The 25,437-nt window shown below is 34.7% G+C and overlaps 1 protein-coding gene across 4 annotated transcripts in view; it reads right to left on the bottom strand.

Annotated features, from left to right (window-relative positions):
• The window catches only part of TUSC3 (tumor suppressor candidate 3), a 199,465-nt gene that overhangs the window by 67,223 nt on the left and 106,805 nt on the right, over window positions 1-25,437 (bottom strand). For 2 of the 4 annotated variants that reach the window (XM_048304359.1, XM_048304363.1), the window contains exon 2: window positions 8,511-8,680. In XM_048304359.1, the coding sequence (XP_048160316.1) occupies window positions 8,511-8,680 (170 nt within the window). Of the gene's footprint in view, window positions 1-8,510; window positions 8,681-12,211; window positions 12,308-14,721; window positions 14,776-25,437 lie in introns of those variants that run through there. The other 2 variants (XM_048304361.1, XM_048304360.1) reach the window with 2 other exon arrangements.

Raw genomic sequence — 25,437 nt, 5'->3', positions numbered from 1 at the left:
AGTTAAACTATACAAGAGAAATCCCAAAATGATATTAAGAAAAAGTAATGTTTTCCATACTTAAAAGTCTCAATAAATGGGACTGGTCTTAGTGGCAAGTGTCAAATAAATCTGCTAACAGATCCATGCAAGGATATGTTTATGTGGCCCTTGAGTGTGCTATCAGGATATACTTGCTAGAAACAGCTACACATAAGGAATTCTGAAACCAGGGGACAAATAACACAGAACTGTGAAAGCAGTATGCTCCTAAAATAGCAGAGCTAAAAGAGAGCTGAAGAAACTGCTAAGCACTCGAGAAATGATCCTAACTGAATAAACAGTAGGCTTGTAGGCAGCATAATAAACTCCAGATTACTCCTCTAAAAGTTGTTTTAAATGTGGTAATTTTGTAAAACACGTAAGTAAGCTTTCCTATCATCACTAGAAGGTGATATGCTGCTAAATAGCCTCCTAAACAAAAAAACAAAACAACAAACAAAAACCAACCAACCAAAAAACCCAACAAAAAACCCAACAAAGAGAACACAAACCAAAACAAACAACTTTGCCCTGACTGCACCAAGAGGAAGGCAAAGACAAAAGGAATTCCAGGTGAGTAATACCAGCAGAGACACCCTCTAAAGCCATAAAAACACAGGTTCTTCCACAGGACAAATCTATACCAACAAAAATTCAGGGGGAAAAAAAAACAAAATGAAAGAATGCTCGCAGTACTTTCTGATTTAGACAGACTCCTTTGCTAATTTCCATATTACTGTTTAATTATATCCACTGTAGAGTCCAAACGACGGTTTTACCACTTGACAACTCATCTTTGCATATGGTAAGATACAGAAGTAGTATAAATAAATGTGTTCTGCAGCTTTTCTCAAAACAGTGTTTCTAGAAAAACAGTTCTATGTGTTTCATGGTGCAGAACACTATTTAGAAGTTGTAAATGCAAAAATTTGTTTGTTGCAAGAGAAACTCTGCACTAAACATCTATAAGAGAAAGAAGGGAAAAAGCATTACAAGATCACAGATACCATAAGACTTTCCCCTTTTCTTCATAACTGAGATCAACCTTAGACATGTAACATATTACATACAAACTCCAGCACAGCTGTGTAGTATAAAGAAATCCACTGTACATGAAAAAATATATCATACAACCCCAAGACTTAAAATGAAAATTTATCATCTCTTTCTCCCGCAAAGAATTAAATAATAACATGAAGCACAACAAAATTCAACTTTCGCCCTCATTACCTGACTCGGTAAGATTTGCTACCTAACACCCTTACTCAATGTGCAGTTTGCAATCAAAAAAAAAAAAAAAAAAAAAAAAAAGGCAATTTAGGCATTAGATTGGTTATTTCTAGAAACAGATAGTATCACTAAGCAGACTAACATATTCGTTGCCATCCTGAAGAGGGCAGTCAGACAACATCAAAGGAATGCTGTAAATTCTTAAGCAGTATCTGTAGTGCACTGTTCTGTTAAACCTGCTATATTAAAGCTGAACCATTTTTATTACAAGACAAAACAAGACGAAACTCAGTTCATCTTGATGCCATCATTGTTCTTTATCTACCTTTCACTTGTGATGAAACAGTAGTTCTGGGAAATTCAGATACTCCACTTTTTGAGAGGACTCTTGTTCCCATTTATCTCCATGCATTTTGCATCTTCAAACTATTTTGAATTAATGGGTACTATTTCAAGTATTATTTTGCAAAAGGCTGCATTTTTTGTAACAGACTTAAAGCACAATTTCATCCACACACTGAAAATAGCAAACCATTCTATGATGCACCCTCATAGAAGCCCTTGAAGGGTGTGGAGAAGAGTAAAACAAGGAGCAGCAGGAATACAAAGTTAAACGATTACCACACAGAGAACTGAAGATCATCCTACACTCCACTATATCATTTCCAATTGATAAATTTCTGATAGAATAACATTAGTAACTTTTTGTAGCACTGATTCATTCCTTTTTAGACACATTAACAGTAAAAAGCATAAGCACTTGACTGAAAAAATTCAGTCTTCAATTAACAACAGACAATATCAACTGTCAACTTTTTATCTACGTATCTCTATAGTTAGTTCATACCTATTCTATCACTTTGTTTCTAGGAAGTAATGTTAATTATACCAAATTACTAGAATAATCATGTGAAAATCTGTAAAGGCATAAAAGCAAAGAACTACACTTGGTCTCAACAGAATAATATAATGTTAGCACTGCTCATTTGCTTGACAAGGTTTTTTGATAGATGGAGAAGATTTGAATGTTATTTCTGCTATAGCCACCTCTTTAGAATTTCATCATAATAGCAACACAGGAGCTAGCAACAACAATGGTAATATTGACCAGCTGCCAGAAAATAGTGGCCAGATCAAAAGGGAATGCTATGATTAGATTTACTCAGAAAATTCAATATACTGGAAAGTAAGCTGCTAAGCAAATGCTCTACAGCAATTCTTCCATGATGCAAGAGGAGCTCATGAAATATTAAAAGTTTTATTTAAAAAGATTAATTATGAGGGTGTCTATGGCAGCTAATCAGATTTGTATAACTTGAGCTATATTTAATGAGATTAATTTTATTATATTGGTCTGACATTATAGTAAGGAAAACACAAACTGAGTATTAGGAAAAGAATAAAAGAGTGTGGAATTATTTGAGAAAGAAAGCAGTAAAGCATTATTTTCTGGCACACTATGTACAACACTCACAAATGTACAGTTGGCACAAAATGTACTACCAGGTTATTACACATTCTTATCCATCTGTTTAAAGTAAACTGTGATCAGTACTGCAATTTACTTCCAAAACAACTTTCTGATTTTATTTGGAATGGTGTTCCCCAAAACTAAAGGAACAAAGGGCTAAATGGATATCTTGACACCTTCTCAGTGTCAAGAAGACAATAAATTCAGAATGTTTATTTGATTTTGTTTAGGGTGACTCATAATGTCTTGATGAAAAGGACTGAAATCTACAAATGTGCCCAGAAAATTCACTAAACACAACAGAGAGTATAAACACTCATTGAAAACCACACAGGTTTTGCAATCTAGGTATCTATAAAAGGGGAAAGCAAGCTAAAATCCATGCTACTCTATTTAGAGCATCCCGACAAATTTTCAATATTCTGCAGATGAAAAGAAGCTATGAGGTCCTCTTTTGTAGAAGTTGCAAAGTAAAAAAATAAAAAATCATGATCATAGAAAGAATAAAGAGTGTCTTATGATCCAAGCATAAAATTACTGCCTTGTTAAGCAGGACTCATCAATACTTCTATCAAGGTCCTGAAGTGCACAGGAAAATAATTGCAGAACTTTCAACAGCTCCTTCCAAATTTTCTATTCCTTCATTGAACAGAAGTTCAAATGACAATTCCCTTTCACTACATTTAAGAGACCTGTTAATGATTGTCTCACTACCTGCTTCTTGATCAGCCAGCAAAAAACTGAAAGTCAGAGGATCCTGTTTCTTCTTTCTGATGATGCTCCTTGACTGTCACAATTCTTTTTGCTGTTGACCTACTCTTGGATTGGCTACTTGAAAATATATCTCTTTTCTGAGATTTTTTTTTTAAGCAAGGAAACGAACAAAATTCCTCCTTTTTCAGGATTGAAAAAACCTCCTCTTGGAGGCCTCATTGATAGGGTAGATCTTAATAAAAGTATTTGGAATCTCTTCTCACTTATTTTGCCATTTCCTTCCATGCACAGTCAACAGAAGAAGTTACATTCACAGCCCTTTACAAAACAACATACTACAACATTAAGCTCAAAACTTAAGAATACACAAACTGTATGTTGAATTAAAAATTACCATTTAGATAATCATGCAAGAAGGAACAGATTCAAAAAGAGTTAACATTGAGCTCATTCTGCAGCATGTTTTCTGCAGTAACTATGAGCTTGTTCCAAAAGATGCTATTAATAATTTTTAACAGAGTTCAGTCTTGTCACTAAAATTAAACCAAAGTACTCTTTAGAAAACATGTGTCATACCTGAAGAATTGACCTATCTCCCTGATGTCTTACATATATATTTTTCTATATAAGTACATGTATATTTATATACACACATGTATTTATACACACAACTTCAGCTAATCAGTGTTCATTTCAATATAACAAAACTTCTGGTGCTTTTAAAAATGCAATAATCTCGTCAACATAGAGATGAAGAAAATTACTGGCTACCCAAACTACTCTGTATTACCAGCCACTTCTATCTCTCTTCTTCATAAATCCTCTTTGCACAGTCTTTGCAAAAGTGTGTTTTCCAAGAATCTGAAAGCAGATTTGTTACTTCCACTGTAAAATACTAATAAACATCATCCAGGACTGAAACAACACAGTTTTTAGCTTGTGCAGTTTACAAGTTTGTCTTCACAAGTGGTTATCTGCAATTGTTATAGTCTTCCTCTGTTGCATTTCCCCTTTTTTTCCTGATCATTTATGATGGTAATTTTAGGCTTCAGTCTTGATTTGCAATGATTCAAACAGGCTCAGTTACCTCTTTAAAGAAAACACTTGAGAATTTACAGGCATAAACAAGCATAGTACAAAGTATGCAAAACAAAATCTGTTTGTTTCAAGTAGCTGTAAATTCACAGAGAGATGTATACATCTAATTTTCATGTTTTAACCATTATCTTAAAACAAACTAGTGGCAGAGGTCAAAGTATAGAGCCTATCCACTGAAACTCAGCATCTTTAGCCTCTGACAGTGCTCTCATCTTTTCAAGGAACACTAAGAAAAAAATCAACACAAAATAAATAAAATTTTGTTGATGGACTTCAGCTGTTGGGGAAAAGCTCAAGTGACCATTCCTCTGACCCAGATATCCCTTTCTAAATAAAAATACCCCAGCAATGAATTTGAAAAATGAACCTGACAAAAATGTGAACTGTTTGGTAACAAACAAAACACCTCTCGTATGCACCTGTATTCAAAGCAGAGATGGCTGCATCTGCCAGTCAGGTAAGAGAAGCAGAGCTTAAAAAGTAAACTAAAAGGCCCCATATAATGTGTTTATGGAATGGTCAGATGGTACAGCAACAAAAGAAAAAAAAACAAGGAGTTAATTATAACAATGGAAGATGCAGAGGAGCAGTCAGCATCATCAGGCTTGAGCTAAAGCCCTTTTGCAGCTGAAAATCAAAATACTAATAAACAAGTAAAGCAGGGGGGTCACTGAATTCTGGCTGGTAAAAAGGTGCTGATCACTTTAGAAAAATGTGGTTATAATAAAATGAGGGAGCAGATTGTGAGACGCAGGAAGATAAAAGGCACAGAAGCTGGCAGCAAATTTTCACCCAAAAATGCTTTCACGTTCATCCAGTAGTTACCATTTGGCTGTATGCAATACAAAGTACAGGCTGAGAAACAGTCCCTTCATGTCTGTGATGATATTCCTGTCGGAGTGAACATTTTTTTTGACCTTACATATGTAAGTAATTTTTTTCAGTAGTGTTACTCTGGGTAACAGAGAAAACTATCTAGTTGAGTGAAGACCTAGGTACAAAGAGAAAAAGGAAGCTGGTCTTACATCCTGAGGAGTCACTATTTAGAGTAAGATTATTTCTGACTGCTCATCCAAACTGACTAATCATCACAGTGTATCAAGGGCCTTTTAGTATCTGCATCCAATGTGCTGTTGAAGACTATATGCACCAAGAATAGCAGTAACAGATAAATCAATTAAAACTAAACAAATCTAATTTCCTGGAACAAGAACAGTTTAATAAAACACATTTCAAAACATGAATGGAAAAAAATCATCCTAAGCCATTAGAAACACATTCCACCCCCATTCAAGAGCACATTGAGTATCTAATCTGTTATTGTTACTTCATCTCCCAACACCAGCTATGTCATATTGAACTTAAATAATTGGGACAACAGGAAAACTGACATTTATGCTACCACTAACACATTTGTGAAGGCGTCAGATGGCTTTCAATACTCTTTTAGATCATAAAATTAGAACTTGTTTGTACACAAAGCTAGACGAAAGAGTTTTACTCCAAATTCTGCTTTAGAATAAAGACAAAATTTCTTTGAAAGAAACTCTAGAAGCACGACTAGAGGCTCTACTAATAGATACACACAGCTGCTGGTTTTCAGAAGCCTTCATGTGTTAGGACTAGATTGATTCAGACAGGATTGACTAAAAGGATATTTTTTACATACAAAAGCTTTATCTAAATATCTAGAGTCCAAAAGACTTCTTTGTATGCAGCATTTTACAACTAAGTTGATATGATTTCCATACACTTTCATAAATCGTGATTTGTGTGACTGATGTTATAAGATCCTCCTTGCTGCACAGTGAAAATCCTTAGATTGTCCAAGACAAATGTGGTCAGCTTTCCACATATATCACAGAAAAGATAAAATAAAAAAGTGTCAAATCTAGACATTAAAAAGAAAAGACAAATTTGTTTTGTTTTGTTTGTTTTTTGGGGGTTTTTTTTGGTAGTCCTGTGGTGCATAAAACAACCACGCTCAATTTTTAGTGGGAAAAGAAGTTCTCATTCTTGTGACTAAGTTACCCAAAGATTTCAGCCTAGGTGCTTTTTCATATTTGAAATATGACATTGATTTTTTTTTCTATGCAATTATTCTGAAAATATTTTGACAAGTAGCAGTTAACTTAAATCTTGGACAAGAGCATCTTCACAGAACATTACAGATTAAGTTAAAAAATCTATTTTTCCTTTAGGCAAAATGGCTAGTGAATAGCTAACAATCAAGTAATGCATGCGTTTCAGTTCTATATATCCTTTCAGTGCTCCTGTCCTTTAATTAGCCATTGATTTGCAAATGTCGATTTTCCTGATAATGGTTTTATGTGCAGTATGATCAGCCTCATTAAATTCCTTTTATTTCACATGAACACGTGGATCGCAACTTCACATTTATTTAAACAAATCCAACTGAATGTAGTACGCTGGTTTTTCCTTCATTTTATGCCTAAATATTTTCAGTTGCCTCTGTACAAAACGTCTAGTCTGGTCTTTTCTAAGATGAAGTTTATAAGCTCTTTTTCAGTACAGTAAACAATACCCAGTTGCAAGCAAAATTAACTTCCTTAATAACAGCAATATTTATGTTGTTTAACATGCCCTACAAAAGACCTGCCCATAGAACAGGGAAAGAATTTGCTACAGCCATTATAATGACAAATACAACGACCCTTATAAAGCTGAACTTGGTGCTTCTCCTAGAGCTTTATCCACTGGGTAGGAAAATAAGGATGATATAAAACAATATGGTAAACTTTCAACTCCTGTATCATCTCCTGAAGCTGAACTCTGGACACACAAAGAAGAAACAATAGCAAAGAAAGTGCTGAACTGAAAAATCATATCACTTAAGAATGATGGACAACTTCTGTACCTAATCCTTCGGTTCATATACGGAAGGTGAAGTCATGGAAAGACAATTTATATACTCTCTCTCAAAACTGACCAACTGACTTCCATGACAGAAAATTAATATACAAAACCCAAAAATCTAATAAAAGCCATATACAACTACAGGTACCTGAGTTAAAGTCTCAGTTGTAAATGTCACATTCCAACACAATAGAAATCTAACATGCTGCTAAATTTACCAACTTTGTATATAGTTTAAATGCATGTATTTAAAAACAAGAAATAGTATTTCCTCATATACGGCTTATATTTTTCATAGTCCTACAAAATATTTTGCTGCCTACTTAAATTGTGTTTAGAGCTCCCTGCTCAATAATCCCATTTATTGCTAAACACAGTAACTTCTAACGCATATTTTGGCTGAAGAAGGTTTTATTAGTACAGTTTCTGATTTAGTGAGGTAATTAAGTGCATGACTACCTTTCAGTGCCTTGGCCCTATTTCCCTGTCTATCATTAGTTATTTTTGGATTAACTTACTGCACTAGGAACTTGCACAGAGAGATCTTGAACTTAGAGGACTACCAGAGGCACTCTAATACATATTCAGAATGGAGCAACCAGAACACATCAAATTGCAGTGACAGACAGTATTCCACAATAAGTATGACCTCATGGAAAAATGTGCATGCATGTAAGAACTGTCCAAAGCTGTGAAATCAGAGGGTAAGTCACATCTGCATCAGCACCTTGGACATCTCTTAACTGAAGAAATCAGTGAGGTGTCATATTATTAAATGGCAATGAATCACTTCTGTCACAAAATGTCTTTGGAAGATCATGGTTAACTGATAATAAAGCTGACTTCTTAAAGAGAAAGTCTTCCTCAGTTGTGGACATTTTATTCAACTGTAATTTAACAAAAAAACAAAACCAGGAAGAATTCTAAAATGTGACATATAGATTAAATGACAGTTGAAAAGATGCTGTAACAAGCACATGAGCCTATTGACTAGTGAGCATCTATCCCATGCAAAGAACAACCCTACCCAGCATACTGCACATTGATTCCAACATTCACTTGAAAACTGTGGCAAGGAAGGGTCAAAGGTATAAATTACCTGCAAACAGAGCACTGCCGCTGTGGCTGGAGGGCAGTGAACATCACTATCACAGAGTAGTTACGAGGTGGAGCCTTCACAAATCGTCGGAATTTATCTCCATTCATGCGGATGACTGAACGCCTTGAGCTCCACTCCATCAGCTGTTCCACTTTCTCAGCCAAAAGATTCTGTAATTGAGGACAAGGATGAGGAATGTTTAAACTTAAAATTTAAGTGCTTTGTACCTATATTCTGCCTTTTCACCCTCCAAATTCCGCTGGGCTCAAGACAGAAGTTATATATAGCTATATGTAGCAGAGTTTAGCTTATAGCATAATTTAGTCTTTCATGTAGTAAACAAGATTTTAAGTATTTAAAAAAATAACTCAATGTGGTTGTAAACAGAAAGAATACATAAAATGAAATCAAACAGGTTGCTATCAAAGGCAAAGGAGTAGAGTAAGGATCACTGCCTAAAAAGAAGTTACCACTACAGCAATAATTTAACTTCCATTTAAAAAATTGGGAGTTTTAGAAAATGCAGCCTTATGTTGTATTTATTCTATTTAGTAAAAATCACAGCAGGATACTGTCAGTCACCTGAGTATAAAGATGAAAGAAAATTGTACCTACAAAGAGAGAGAAATAGTTATATGTTTAGAATTTCCTGCAAATGTATCACACTGAATTTAAATTCATGAGAGTTTTATATTTTGCTACAGACAGGAATGCACTGTCATATAAACCCATCTAGGTACATTCCATTATGAGACCAATGTTTTAAGCTGACCTCAAGACTGAGAAGCCCAAAATATTTTGATTGCTACCATTGTATAAGAAAAATCTGCTTGTGCATTGTCTTTTGCTTGAAAGCATTCCATCACACGAATGATTTAAAATCAAGCTATGGGACATGTTAAACAACAGCCCTCTTTATCTAACTATTCCTATGAAAATCTATTTAGGTTTTTTTCTTTTCAAGTAAGCCTGATTCCACACCTGCTCAGCAGAAAGTGTTCAGTTTCCTAAGTTACCTAGGTTCAGCAAGGTTGTACTGACCATGCTCTAGATGGATTGCTGCATATAGGTTATCAGGATCAATGCATCTATATTAGTTTAAGTCTTCAGTTCCCTGCTCACTGGCCCTGTGGAAGCTGCCCATATCAAATAAAAACTAAAAAAAGAGTAGAGAAAACTGTAATATTACAACTCAGAAGCTGAGTGCTGAGAGAAAGTGACATGGACAGAGAAGGGGGCAGACAGACAGGAACAGAAAGTGAGGAAGGCACATCAAACAAAGAGGAAACTAACTTCAGAAAACTTGAAGATGCCAGACCTCTGTTAAAATACACATAAACTAGTGAAAGGGTTTACAAATTGATCAGGCTACACTGTGGAGGGGTAGAACAAACTAGCTTAAAAAACATATTGAAATAGGAACACTCTCAGAAAAGAGAGCATGATGACAAGTGAGGCAAGGATAAAAGTCAAACACTGTGCAAGAACAACTGAGCAAGGAGACTATCAGTAATCAGTAATGCTATGAATGAGAGTAGAGATAGAGGTATGAGGGGAAGGAAGGAATGAACTGCAAGGACAGATAAAAATTATACTGTGCCTGTCAGATCTTCCATCTTCAAAACTATCAGAGCCCCTTAGGCACAGGTCATCAGAAGGCTTGAGTCCAAAAGAAATTTTGTGAGTTCTGAAATACCTGCATTTACACGACCCTATAAAAAAATTCCTTTAGGCTTTTGTTCCTGTTCTCAGAATTTAGCTGGTATTTGTAATCATGAATGTGAAGGAGAGATTACAGCTCAGTTTATCATGAGAGTATCAATGACTCAATTAATACTGTAATTTTTCTTCTTCAAAAAGACATATGTTTCTGGTGGTTTTGCTTCAAGTAGATATTATATAAGTTATTTTCTTTAAAAAGATTCATAAAGCAAATTACATAAAAAATGAAGCCTACACATTTGTAAGACTTCCTTCAATTAGCAGTGCCAGGATTAAATCTTTGTTCATTTCAATAGATTCACTCGTTTTGCATCAGGCACTCCCAGCCAGTAATGCCCAACAAAATACTAGGAGCTAAAAACAATGGGAACTAGTGTATCCAAAAGCTTTAATAACTCAAGCAAAAAGATAAACCAAAGAGAACTAATAAAAAGACATAACTTTTATATTAACACAGGAATGATGCATAATATCCTAGTTGGTACAGAAAAACAAATACTTTTCAGAATAGGCCTTATTCAAGGAAAAGAAACCTGTGAAATAGCATTAAGGGTATGAAAGCAAAAGCATGATCTTGACAGAAAGAAAAAAAAAAAAAAAGGAGAGGAGAAAAAAATCCAGCTCTATTAGTGCTAAATAATTTGTTTCTATAAAATAAAGTTATATGAAAGAATCTTACTCAGAGAACTCTCAATTCTAGTTTTACTTGGAAGCTAGTTGCCAATAAAAAATAGTCTTGTTTCCTTTAGATTCAGCCACGTATAATGTCACCTTTTTACATAGCTCTTGTGCAATATTCACTATAATGTTCTCAACCACTTGTATCATTTGTTGTTGTTTGGTTTTTTCTTATATGCACAAGGTAAAAAGCTAGTAACTAAACTAACTTTATATATGTACTACACTAGGTAAAATCAAGCTAATATTTCAGGAGTGTAGTCATTAGGTACAATGTATATACTTGCTTCACTGCATTCTGAAGAAATCTATTCTTTTCAAATAGAAAGTTATTAAATAGACTGCAGATAGTGGCTTGCATCATGAAACATTCTGCTACACTTCTCTTAGGTAACTAACTGCACTTCAATACCCTACCAATTTTTTTGTACACTTTATTTCAGAAGACTTCTTTCACAGAGTAATTGATAGAAGGGACTGACAGCTCAAGAATTCACAGTGCAGTCATTCTGACTTAAGTCTTTTGAGAGAGATGAAGGTTTGATATTGTTTTTGTAATTTATAAAATATTTTCACAATATATGCTCCTGAGTAAGTTAGCAACCTTTTCCTCATTTCATTTAATAATGAAATCTAAGAAATAAATCTACAAACAAAGGTTTCCATTTTAGCCATGCATTTGACTTTAATGCTAAGTCTTAAGGAAACATGGCACATTTAAAATTCCAACAGTCTAATTCAGCTTTGCATCAAAAAGGCACCCGCTTAACAGACTCAGAAAATTGGTCAGTGTGTTAACAGGTGGGCAGCAGGGGAAGTGTGTTTTAAGTATACTGAAGCCAGCAGACCAGTCTTAAGGATTTCATAATTCAGGATCCAATTTAAATATTTTTTTTAAGAAAATTATTTTTTTTAAGATAAAAGTGTAGAAAACAGAAAAACATACTGTTCAACATACTGTTGAATATGCATGAGCATATTCATGGATGATCTCTACCTCAGTCAAAAATTTTCTCTTCTGCGAAAGAAGTGTTGAAAAGTGAAGAAAATTTGGCAGAAAAACATGTAGAACCAAAAGGCAAAATTTTTCATATTACCCTAATAAATCTACTAATATCCTGGAAAGCAGTTAGACCATTGAAAAGACAATGGTCTATCCCAAATTGTTCTTGCTGTGAAGATACTGAAACTGAACATATTTTCTTCCACGATTTACCATCCAACTACACAAACCATGCATAAAACTGTCACCAAAGTAAATTCCCATTAGGATTCTAGACACACAAGTTTTATTAACTTGCCTTGTTCCACCCCCTGGGAAAAGTCTTCTGCCAGAGAAAATCTGAAAGTAGGAGAGAATGGCTAAATCTAACAAAACACATCTTGTGAAGACAGAGACACAACTGTTACTTAAATCCAGAAAACAAGGGACACTACCTCATTTTCACTCCAGATTTCTAATCTTCTGCTCCTTTCCACAGTCTATACAAGTAAGGACCCTACATATGTTTAAACCTATTCATTTACAGAATTCCTCTGAGCACTTACTAGCTTTATGCTGATAACTTGAAAGGGACTGTTTTAGCTAAAACACTAGGGCAAAAAACCCCCAAACAAACAAACCCCTCCAAAGCCTAAGCACGAGAATGGAAATTCTTCCTGTATGAAGAAAACTCAGGGTTTGATGTTGCAAATAACTACAAAAAGGATCAACAGGTAACAGTCTGTAAAAACACTGAGAACATTAAATCAATGGATGAAGAAGCAGCCATGTATCACCTATTTATTTTCATTAGCTGATTCTCCAAGCAGAATAGAAGAACATGTATGATCTATGTGTGGAAACAAAGTAAATGCTAATTTCTGCAAACAAACAGAACTATAACATTACTTGCTACTCCTACACTATTTTGTAACAAGTGAAAATGTATGGCACATCAACATTTTTACAAAACTAAATAATCCTTAAGAATGTAACTGAGAAAATCCAAAATCCAGGTATTTTCTTACACAACAAGTAAAGCTGTTAATTTTTTTAAAAAATGGGATTACTTCATAAAGGAATCACCTATGAAAATTGTCTTTGCTCCTGAAATAGTGACAGTCATTGGCATTTTTTCCTCAATCCTGTTAAGCAGATGAGCACTCCCCACTAAAATAAAAGCTGCTTGGGAAAACAATTCTAAATAATTCTTCCTTTATCCCTAAGGCTAGTAAAATGTTTTTCCATTTGCAGTTGTCCCTATTATTGAGTCAAGAAGAAAACAAAAGAAAAAAGTTAAATTTCATCTATTATGGATCTTGGTTTTCCAGTGATGTCATGAAACAACTATGTTACCTGTCAAAAAGCAATGTGTGACATGTTACGAAACTAAAGATGCTGGTAGGCCGAGCTTCTGGTATCTGCCCCCGAAGCAATTCCCTATTAGGGATTGCTTCCCAATGATCCCCCATATCTCCTCTCTGCTTCTTAACTCAATAGAGGTTGACATCTACAAGCCTTCCCTTTCATACTCTGTGACTAGCAGATTAGCTACTCAAAACACAGCTTTATTTATTCACTCTCCCAAGACATGGTGCCTACAAGACAAAGCATAAAAAACAAGAACCACCCTGTATACACACATGTTGCCTCACTTGACTGTTAATCTTTCTTGTCCAGATTTTCTAAATTTCTTTTGGCCCAAATAAAACTCTCTTGGGGGCAGGGGGTACCAAATAACAAGAAACAAAGTACCACACATATTTTCTAAGTGCTGCTTGTTCTGTCCAGTGGATGATTTTCAAGATTTCTTCTTTAGACTTCCTTTCATTTACTTTGCCTTCAGTTAGAATAACCTAACACACGTAAATTAAGGTATAAGCGGCTATTGGGAAAAAGCAAAGAACTAAGTCCCAACAATATTAGTCAATGAGTCAGTGTTCAAACTAGACTCCTTCCATTTGAAATACACCAGCTTTACCACTTTTCATCTTTCAGGTTTCAGAAGAGGTTTTGGGTCTTTCTGATGTAAGAGGGTCCAGAATACTGCTCAATATGGGAACCGGGAAGACTAAGACCTCAGCTCTAGAAAGACTGGGTCAAAAGCTGTAACATGAGACACCTATACTAGGAAAAGTATAAATTAGCCAGGGACTCAATCTACTAATAAGGCTGAAGCATTGGTTACTACCAAGCCATTCCCCTTTCCTGATAAAAATTCAAATTCACTCCAGTACTTCAAATTTCAGTTTCTGTAATGAATGTAATGAAAGAAATAAAGTATGGAGTTTCTAATTAATGTTTTGATACTACATTTGCTACTGGAGATGAGTTAACTACAGATTTTGTTAAGTATTTCTGAAATGATGACACTGCAAATAATAAAAAAAAAAAAAAGAAAGCTTGACTTCCATGTTTCCTTTATGTGTATTTTACCAAAACTAGCTAAGGCAGATTGAAAAACCACCCTTGATGAAAATTCTGCTTTGTTCACTCAGATGCATCAAATCCCCAGGAAATGCTAGCTCTGTACACAATAATTTCAGGACAACATTCACTGTAAAAAAACCAACCAACCAACCAAAAAACAAACCACAAAACAAAGTTGCACTGATAGGGCACGAAAAGTATCTCATAAATCTATCTACAGCATGTAGCTTAAATTCCAATTTATTTTAACAATCTCCATTTTAGTCTTTAATTACACTAAGAATAATAGTACAGAGACACTAACTGCACTAATAAACACATTTCAGCAGTATATTGTAATAATAGTTAACTTCCCTAAAAATGTGTCTGATAAACATTCACAGATAGGCAATTACTGACCCTATTACATTGGTGGCAGAAAGATGATGGGATCAACATTCAAAGTGTTCTTACAGGCATTCATTCCTCTGTTATCCCTTGGTCACCTGATGCCTGCATAAAAATGTCATTTATGCTACCAACATATCAGTATCCTTGAACATACAAAAAATACTTTTATCATTAGTAAAACTCAACACACAATAACGAGACATATTTAGATAATTTCATATAATATTTCCTACACACTAAAAAGGGAGAAGATAGAAGGCTACTTTCCTGCATAAGTCTTCAAAACAAGATTTCAAATAGCTCATGGACTTGAAAGTGCAAAGAAAGGTAATTCCTTTGATCTTTCCACATCTTCACTCTTCTCTCTAACATTTTCTAGGCTATTCTAACACCTGGGGAAAAAATTAAAATATATTTCACTTTTGTCAAAATTTACTCCTCTTCAAATTAAGGCAATCAGCACCAATAGCTTTATCAAAAATACTTAGTTGCTATTTTGAACTTGTCTTTACCACAAGAATAGAAACCATCGGTCATGTCAAAGTTACAAACTGTAATTTCTTGATTCACAACCCTAGGCCTAATGGAGAACTCCAGGATTAAGTATCTGAATATTCCACTGAGCAACACATTACTCTGCAGCTGTACACTAATAAACTAATTCTACAATCGAGAATGACTATCAGTACTGCAAATGTTTTCTTCTCTGATTTCTCCCCTGCAACAAAAGAGGAGCATGAGTTAATGTAAATATTACTAACCACTAAGATATACAGAAATCTGTTTGGATACTTTTTTTCATTCTCAGATTATTTATTTATTTAAAAGCCATTGCCTGAACATAATTGAGAAGCCATGTAAGCTGGCACAGTATGACTGACTTAATATTATGCTCCATTGACTCAAAGTCATTTAGCTGTGACTGAGGATTTGCTTTTTGGAATGAGACACTGATTTTCATCTTTATGTAAAATAGCCTACATTTTGTGGCATTAAACCTAAAAATGTCCTTTTAAGGCTGAGTAGATAAATGAATGGAGAGGCAAAAGTACTGTAGGTTTTTTATTTTAATTTTAGCACATAAGTTGTTCTATTAGCAGTTTCAGAAAAATCTGGTTCATTTCCTATTACACGAAGCTGTCATTTTCTGTACATTATACAAGAAAGTATTAAGATCAATATTTTCTTACACCGTGGAAAATGCAAGATTGAAAATAACCTGCATAATGGTTTACATGGATGTATTTTTTCCCGTTGATTTTACAGAGATCTTCAATTTCAATTGAATACAATCAAAAATTGACGATTCATTTCAAAATACAAGAAATTCACCATTTTGTATTTAATACTTTTCAAAATTTTCAAAATTTGTCACAAACTTTATGATGATTACCATTCATTAAAAAATAAAGTTCATCTGATTTAAATAAAGCCTCTAAGATCAACAATATGAATTACAGAGTAAGACTCCAGTATGTAAACAAGAGCACAGCTTATTTCAGGAAAGATAATACCTACTGTACTGCATTAAATAAAAACAAGCTAAACCATTTAAGTTTTATTAAAATAAGCCTAGGTAAGATGCCTTATACAACTATAAGCTTTTCCCCTATTATTTTATTTTACTTTTTTTTCTTTAGAAGCATGGAAGTCGTTTATAACATAATGAGAAATATCAAAAGGATGAATTACGAATTAGAGAAAAGATTCTACAACAAAAGCAGCAGCTAAACTTCAAAGTACATTTTGCTTAGGTCACCTTTATACTGGAAGGATATTAGTCTCAGGAGAGCATAATATAGGACATCCAGGATGATTCCGAGAGTACTTGTTATACACAAAGGCTAAAAAAGCTCCATTTACTCTCAGTGGAAAACAGTTCAGGGTGACCTAGCAAAAATACTGCAAAAATTCTTGATTAAGATGGGAAGAAATCTTTAGCTAAATATTAAAATTATGCACAAAAAGTTAAAAACTAATTCTGCACATATATTTTAATTCATTAAGACCAAACTCCTAATCCTAAATTACAATAATGTTTTTCAATATTCGGAACCTTCAGATTCCTGGGAATTGGATTCAGCCATACCTTTCAGAGTGCTCAGTTTATGATTTTTTAAGCAGATACTTCAAGTTAACTCTATGCACAATTATTATTTCACAAATAAAAACTCTTTCTAAATCCAGGAACACATCTCAAAGCTACAGATCATCAAGATGTTTAATATCAACTTATTTGGCCTGTAATTTTCAAATATTTCTGATTTTTAGGCAAAATTAAACTTAGCTAAGCCAGCCTTTTAAACTAGGTGCTATTTATATTGCCATTCTGAGTTTCTGGACCCCAAGGCCTTTTTTTGTTAAGTTCAGGTTTCTGCAAGAATCATCTCACATCATTCAGCAGCCTGGTTCGATTTCCAGTGTAGAATTATGAATTAACTACTGAAAGCCATTCCGGAACTAATATATACTTTGTGTACCTCTCCCTTGCTACAAAGAATACTGACTTCTCAACACATTATTAACATTGTGTTTATGTTTAAAAATGACCTCCGATCCCATGCTTTTCCTTCCACTTCTTCAGGGTTTGCTGAAATGAGCAGGCAGGCTAATTTAATCTAGATCATTTGAAGAAGCAGTATTTCTCTACTAAAAGCAGAGTTTGACACTACAGGAAGACACAAGACATTTCTCCTCCTTTTTTCTTCATTCTAAAACTAGAGTCCACAGTGTCTTTGAAAATGTGAAAAAGAGGTCTTTCTTTTACTCTCAAGCACTATTTGTGAACTTGAACGTTCTACATACAGTGCTATATAACCAACTGTTCCTTCTCAACTTTCTTGCAAAATTTTTTTGTCAGCCAAATCTCTTTAGCTATTAAAAAGGAAAGTGTTACAGAGTAAGCAATAAGAACCTGGTAATCCAGGATCAGGTTGCTCATATACAAGTTTTGTACACACCAGAGCATGTAGCTCCAGTACCCCATATACCCCAAATGAGGACATGCTACCCTGGGAGAAAGTCAAATAACTTATGTAGTATGTTCCTTAGGGAAAACAAACAAACAAACAAACAAAACAAATCAGAAACAGATTTAAAAAAACCCAAAACCAAATGAAACCCCAAGACAAGTAACAACAAAATCCAGACAAAATAACCAGCCACCCCTAACCTCTGGGCAACTCCTGACAATGCTCAGTCATCTTCACAGTACAGAAGTGTTTACTAATGTTCGGATAGAATCTCTGGTGTTTCATTTTGGGCCCACTGCCTCCAGTCCTGTCACTGGGCACCAGTGGTTCTGGCTATCATCTTTACTCTTCAGGTATTTATTTACATCAATATAACTGCTCCTGAACCTTCACTTTTCTAGGATAAACATTCCCAACTCTCTCAGTCCTTCCTCAGAATCTTTTCAATTTCAGAACATCAGGTGGAAAGCATAGTATTTAAAGGATGTGCATGAAAAGACATCACTTTACTGAACACTGGTTCCATCCTATTTTTTGCCTTTCTTTTCATGAGTGTAAAGCGAGTTCTACTTTACAGAGCAAGTAGCATTTAGAGAAAAGGCGACTTAAACAGACACCAACAAAATTGTTCCTTTGTTCAAAGTGTATTTGTTCCCTGTTTCACAACGAAGTAATTCATAAACTGAACTGCTGTTGAAATACTGCCAATCATCTTTCTCTTTCTATCCCTTACTGCACATTTCTCTGCATACTGGTGGAATGACATGATTTTATGTTGGAAGTTGATAAAGTAACGATGATAGTAACTTCATAAAGAGGTAATTCACCTCAGAAATGTGAGGTTGCTTTGACTTTGGTGGAATGCTACCAATAAATGCTACCACAGTTTGAAAGGGGTCAAAAAGCCAAATGAGCAACAAAATTTCAGGGTACTACTGGATTTTCTCCCTGAAAAATTAAAAATTAAATAGAATCTGGATCTTCTTTGCGTTCTGTAAACAGCCATGCTAGAGAGACATTTTACAAAGCCATTGATAACTCAGCTCTCTTCTCTGTGGAATCACCACATAGAGACTAATCCCTCAAAGCCCTTAAGCACTGTGCTACATTGAAGAATTACCCAGACAACCAAAATACGGCTAATGCTAAAAAAGAACTTTCTTCCTCTTCTTCAATTTTCTCAGTTATTTCTAACACCAGGTTAAAATACAGATGCCGTATTCCCAATCCCTGGAAGTACAGAATAGATGACTAACCTGCTACCATGAAAATAAGTTTTATTAAAAAAACTTATGAAATGCTAGCTAGGGAAAGCATCAAGAATTTACACTGAATTAGATTAAAAAGGAAGACTGGGAAGGGGCAGTAGCATATACTGTTAAAAGAAAGAAGACTAAGGACAAATAAATTCAACAACCATTTAAAATGTAAAATGCAGAGTAAATACAAAAGAAATCAGAGAAGATTTAGTTCCGTAAGTGAAAACATACCAGAATGAAGGGGCAGAAATTAAATTGCTCTAAGGCACATAAGCACTGTTTGGTAATCAGAAATATAACTGCCTGAACAGGAAAACAATGAGGCCTCAATCAAGCATACTGAAATAATTTTGACAGAATCCCCTTGAGAATAATGAATTTATTTTTTTTTAAACTGCTCCAACAAGGAATATAAGAGTATTTCAACTTTGTTATTATATAACAGACATTTAAAATGAGGGTATATAACAAAAGAATTTTAGAGGAAGCTAAGTGACCTTTAACAAGATCAACAAATCAGCAGAGTTCTCCATACAAGCAAAGAACAACTAGTTAACTTCATGCAGGGAATACATAAAGCATCTAGTTGAAAAATATTCTGGATATGTGTACTCTGGCTTCTTCATCTTCCAAAACGTTAAAAAACAAAACACAATAAAACAAAACCAAAAACACCAATCAAAAAACCAAACCAAACACAAAAAACAACAACAAAAAAACCCGCCCAAACCCCAAAGCCAATACATAGGCAGATGTCATGAATTTGTCTTTTTGGTATTACTGAGAGAATTCTCAAGTACCTATTTCTTATTGGCACCTTAATGTTAATACAAAAGGTTATCTTGCTGATTAGCACACTGGGAAGCTAAAAAACAGAACTAAATTTCTCACTTGCTTCTTCACAGGAAGTGAATTAAGAGAGTAATGTCAGAGGGAAGATGTGGTGATGATAATAAACACTTTCTATCTTGTGACAACGCAGTTCAGTACTTTCTGAAATAAGATATCTAACTATGCACAAACTAGTCTGTGCAAAATTTAAGAATTTTTAAAAATTATAATCAAAAATTGCAGACAAAATAATCTTTAGAGCGGAAAAAGTTGTTATTGCCAAAGGCACTGAAACATCTTGTACTACCTACCACAGATACAAGTTTTACTTCTTCCTTAAAATTCTATGCGTTCTTGATATTTTACCCATTAACCCACAGGATTAAACTTCCTGTGGTAGAAAAGAAATAAATATTATGCAAAACGTCATTACTATTCTCACTAAACAAAAAAGGTAGCTCCAGACTTGGCTGATGTAAGACATATCAGTGTTAAAAACAACTGCAGATTTAAAACAAAAAAAAAAAAAACCAAGCAAGAACAAAAGACACCAAACAAACAAACAAACAAAAAACCCCATTAGATTATTCTTTTGCTAAAGAGAAACATAATTTCAAGACCTAAAGAAGTCAAGAAATAGTAAGTGTCAATTCTGTAACAGATGGAGTACAGAGTGATGATTATTCTGCATCTAAAGGTAAACAAAAAGAATACTTGCACTTTTGAAGTGTAGAGTACTTAAAGATAGAGAAAAAAGGGAGAAAAATTATTTGGCAGTTTGTTTTCTGTTGTTGATTTTAAGGAGTCTGTCAATATAGAATAATGAAAAATGTAAAAGGAGAAAGGAAGCATGACTATAAAATTCGACATTCCACAGACCAATCCTAGAGATTTGCTTTGAAAACAATTACAAGGATAAATCTGAGAAGCACTTTTCCTTTTTTTTTCCCCAGCTGAAAAAGAGACACTTTTCCTAATTTTCCTGAGAATCACTTTTCCTGATTACCGAAACGCACAGATATATTCTGAAGCCCTCTTAAGATCCCAAGTCTGTCATCTTAAGCACATAACATAGGCAGTACCAGCTCAGACCACAATTCTGCCTAGTCCACATGCAATACTGGATTCCCACAGAACATTGCAGGTACTAAGCAAACATATTAGATATACTAGTATGTATCTTCCCAGTCCTCACTATTTGCATCTCAGGGACATCCTCAGGTAGAAAACACTATCTTTGTATTTAAAATAACTCCACGAAGAATTAACACTGGAAAATTACTGAAGTCAAAGGGTACATAGTCTTTAAAGGGCAAATCCATTCATATGGGAATAAAATTTATGCACATTCTTGTCCTGTCATGGTTTGACGCTAGCTAAAAGATATACCATAGCTAATTCAACTTATTATCCTACATTTAAATATTCTAGTTTTGAAATCTGCATTCTTTAAGGTCAAAATTAGACACTAGTTAAGCACGCCACCTTCCACACCCCCCCTTTCAAGACCCATTCAACCTAGATTTTTAAGTCAGTTTGGCAAATAAAAAATGCACCTCAGAAACCTTATAGCCTGGGGAATCCACAGAAATAGTTTCCCTACAAAAAGTTTTCCTTTTTGAATGTGAAGTTCTCTAATACTGCACTTTCTCCCACATAATCCTAAAACAGCCACTTCCCTAGTTCCCCTACAAATGCTACGACATTAGCCATAATAAAGAGCTAGCAAAGCTTGCCAGTTTAAAGATAGGGTACATTGCCACTATTTAGCACAATGGTTTAAGCTAAAACAGTTGCTATTGGAAGGAAAACGCAGGAAAACTGAAACAGTAACTGACCCAAAACCACAGACTGCTTCTGATCCGTTCACTTCCCAATTTAACGCCACAAAATCATTTATAAAGATAACCTAAGAAGCGAGTTAACTAGTGAAAGATCAAGTGAGAAAAAATATTTTATAAGCTTACTCCCCTCCTGCTCCCTGAAGTAGAGTAAGAGGGTGGATCTTCTGATAGATAAAGAATAATTGCTATAGAGAAGAAGATTAGCTAGACCTGAAACCAATTATAAGTGATAAGTAAGTGCAAAGCACATCAATATGCTTAGCAATAAAATTGGTAAATATTCATGGAACATACAAGAACAAGCAGTAAATCAACTCATTGCAAGGAAAAATGTCGATCAGGAACACTGACATTGGTTGCACTACTTTAAATACAGTCAGTATGGGAAATTTTCATCGCAGAAACTTCTTCAGTTTGCAGTCTTCAAAACGTGCCAGAGAAAAAGCAGATACTACTTATCAGCTCATTCCAGTTTTCATCTGGCACAATTTACACTCCATGTTGCTCACGGGAGTCAGGGTTTCACAGTTCAAGAGCTGGACATTAAAAAAAAAAACATTTTCTACAGAACTGTACTATTCATTGTGTCAAAATTTCCTTTTCCCTGCATTACGTATGTGCATATTCCTAAATAAAATTCTCAGCTTACAGAACTAGTTTGCCCCCTCTATATTTAGAAGAAAACAGTTACGAAAAACTCTCATTCTGACAAGCCTAGAGATGAGTAAAGTAATAGGAATTACATTCAGGTTCAAGAAATCCATGGCAGACATTTCAACTCCTCCCTGAACATTTTCAGTGAAATAATACATCAGTGACCACAGGGAGGAGAAAGCATCACCAGAAATTAGATGCAATTACTGCCCTAATCCCTACAGACACAAAGACTGAGAATACACTTTATCTCCATTAGACAGAAACCTATCCTTTTACAAGAACACAACATGATTTGCCATAAAGTTTTAGGTCTGAATCACATTTAAAAATAAGTATGAGGCATTACTTTCCAATTTACTTTGCTGGTACACAAGTCCTTATCTCCCACTCCAAGAATGTAGCTGAACTGAATTGAATTTACTCTGCAAAACAATGTATATAGGACACAATAAATACAAAAAAATTAAAAATAATATTGTTAAATATTCTGCGCTATGTATACACATGGAGTTACATATGCAGGACTGAAACTGGATTATTATTAACCAAGAACACAAACAGGTTATACACACACTCCAACTTGACTGAAATCATGTAGCTGCGTAAGTGACTTACTATTAGTTTAGTTCACTCACTTTGGCCAAATATCCAATAATTTATTTTTGAGGTACAAGGTCAGAAGAGACCACATTTTTCTGAAAAGGTACTGCTCTGTCGAAAACTATGTAAATGAATGGTTCAAAAGACAAGAGTACGGAAAGGCAAGTATTTAAAGATTTCATAATATAGAACAGACATGGCTTGTGAGCCAGATGGGTTTTTACCAGCCTCTTGTAGAAGGGGCTGGGAGAAATAATCTGTAGCATGACTAAATCGATTTGCAGATACACAGTTCTGTCTTCAGGGTAAGTTACCAGAATCTGTAGCACTAAAATAAATAAAGCTTCATATTTATACAAAATCAAATACTCTATCTGAGGCACATTAACAGTTCCCACTTAGAACAGAGTTAACCAATGAGAAAAATTTACTCTCCTGGTACTTCTAAAAGGCATTTAAACAGACCATCAGGGAGAAGTAGCAAGATGCAAATAAAGCAGTTTTCAGACAATTAAAACTCGAAATTTCAAAGAATACAAGAAGTTTCAGGAAAGGGTATATTTTAAAAACATTAATGCAAAAAGCTATGTACCACAAGTAAGCCAATGCTTTCAGAGATGCTGCAAGTCTTAAAGGAAAATTATCCTGGAGAGAATTCAGTTCCTCAGCCACCTGTAGAAACCCCTTTGAGCAAGCTCCACTATCTGCTGATCTTTCCTCACAGTCCATATTACAGCTCCTTTTTCACTTTATCCCTTTTTCATTACTCGCTGTCATGAAAATACCCACTTTCCCCCTAGAAATTAATGAGAAGAAGAGAGGTAAGTACTATTGACTTACTGGTGGCAGGTTGGGCCACCAGGATTCTTAGAGGAGAATAGAGAATGGAAAAGAATATGAATTTCCTCTTCTAGGAAGATTTCCAGAAGGTATTCTAAAAGGAACACAGGATCAACAATGATAGAGGGAGGAAAGCAGACCTGGAAAATGGTTGTGGGAGTATAAGGACAAAGGATGCAAGCTTCTGCCATACGTACAGCATATGGCTGAATAGTATACTCTAATACGTGCTACAAAGCTGAAAGCAGCAAAAAGTTACATCAAGGTGGCAAACAAAAGCCTAAAACAGAATCTGTGACAACTGTACTGAACTCATAGTTGAATACACTTTTTGAACTGCAGAACAACATATATCTTTGATATTACACTGACATAGAATTTATAGGCCAAGTTTTGCTGTTCAGCATTCAAGTACAATATTACAGCTCCATTTACACTCAACTAGTTTTGCAAAAGGAACTGTTCTTTTGGTATTGTTGTCATTTATGTAGCACTAAGAAATCCTAACCAAAGAGCAGAATTTAATTGTGTGTTACAGGAGAAGCACATTAGAGACAGTTCTTGTCCCCAACAGTTTGGAAGCTACAAGTCAAAGAAGACAAAACACACGTCATTTGCTTATTGATGTACTTCTGCACACAGAATACAAGAGACCAACAAAGACCATGGATTAACATGGTGCACAGTTGCTTTGCCACATTTTTTGTCTAACCACTGTCAAGATTTTAGAACCTTGACAGCAAAATGGACTCAAAGACAGATTTAAAAAAAAAAAGTTTTTGCAGTGCTTTGTGATGTGCTGTTTCAATAGGAAAATATTCATAAAATTAATCCTGAGATACTTGTTTTTAAGACTTAAATGAATGGACAACAAAGAAGATGCAGGACAATGAAGAGCAGGAAATTGGTAAAAAAAACTGCTTACGCACAAAAAGGGTAAAGTAAAGTATCTTCTGTAACTTTTGCTTACTATTCAGAGTTGCAGAAGTAAATGGTATGTAATCTGTCACATATATTGATGGACTAGGGCTAGAAAACAAACAGAAGACAGATGTGGTAAGTAAAACACTGTCATTTTTGCAAGTTTTCAAAGCAGCCATTGCCTTAATATTCATTAACTGTAGAGAATCTTTATTTTATCCCTGAAGCCCTAATTATTGTGAACCCACACTGTCATCTACATTTTTTTGCAAGACTGCATCTTCTCCCTTTTCTGAAAACTTAATTAAATCTTTAATAAGCCAGTATAAATGTAAAGGATGTGGAAAACAAAATATCACCTTATGCATATTTATTGAATTTCTGCAAACCCTAAAGCATTTCTCCCCAAATTAATGGTATGGAAAAATTGATTTCAGTTTACCTACCAATTTCTTTTCTTGCAATAATTCCATCTGTTAGTTCTTACGGCAGGGACCTTGGTACTAAAGAGTATCTGAATATAGTCTCTAGAACTTGGTATCAACCCCACTGCTGATCACTTCCGCAGGTAATTGATTAAAATAATGCTGTTTTAATCATTGTGTGAAATTAATCATGAAATCTACCCACCCTCAGCAAGTGGACAGCCTTATTTTCATATTCTTGCTCAAACTGTAGCATATAATGCAGGTTAAGATCATTGAGGAAGTTACCAATGACATTCTAGCGGTGCTACCACCACATGAATAAGAGCTCTGGTGTTGAAACTGATGATAGTGTAAATGCAATTTCTAAAAATAC

Source organism: Corvus hawaiiensis, chromosome 5 (genome assembly GCF_020740725.1).
Source record: "Corvus hawaiiensis isolate bCorHaw1 chromosome 5, bCorHaw1.pri.cur, whole genome shotgun sequence".
Lineage (NCBI taxonomy): Eukaryota > Metazoa > Chordata > Aves > Passeriformes > Corvidae > Corvus > Corvus hawaiiensis.
This window is presented reverse-complemented; position numbering and strand designations above follow the sequence as displayed.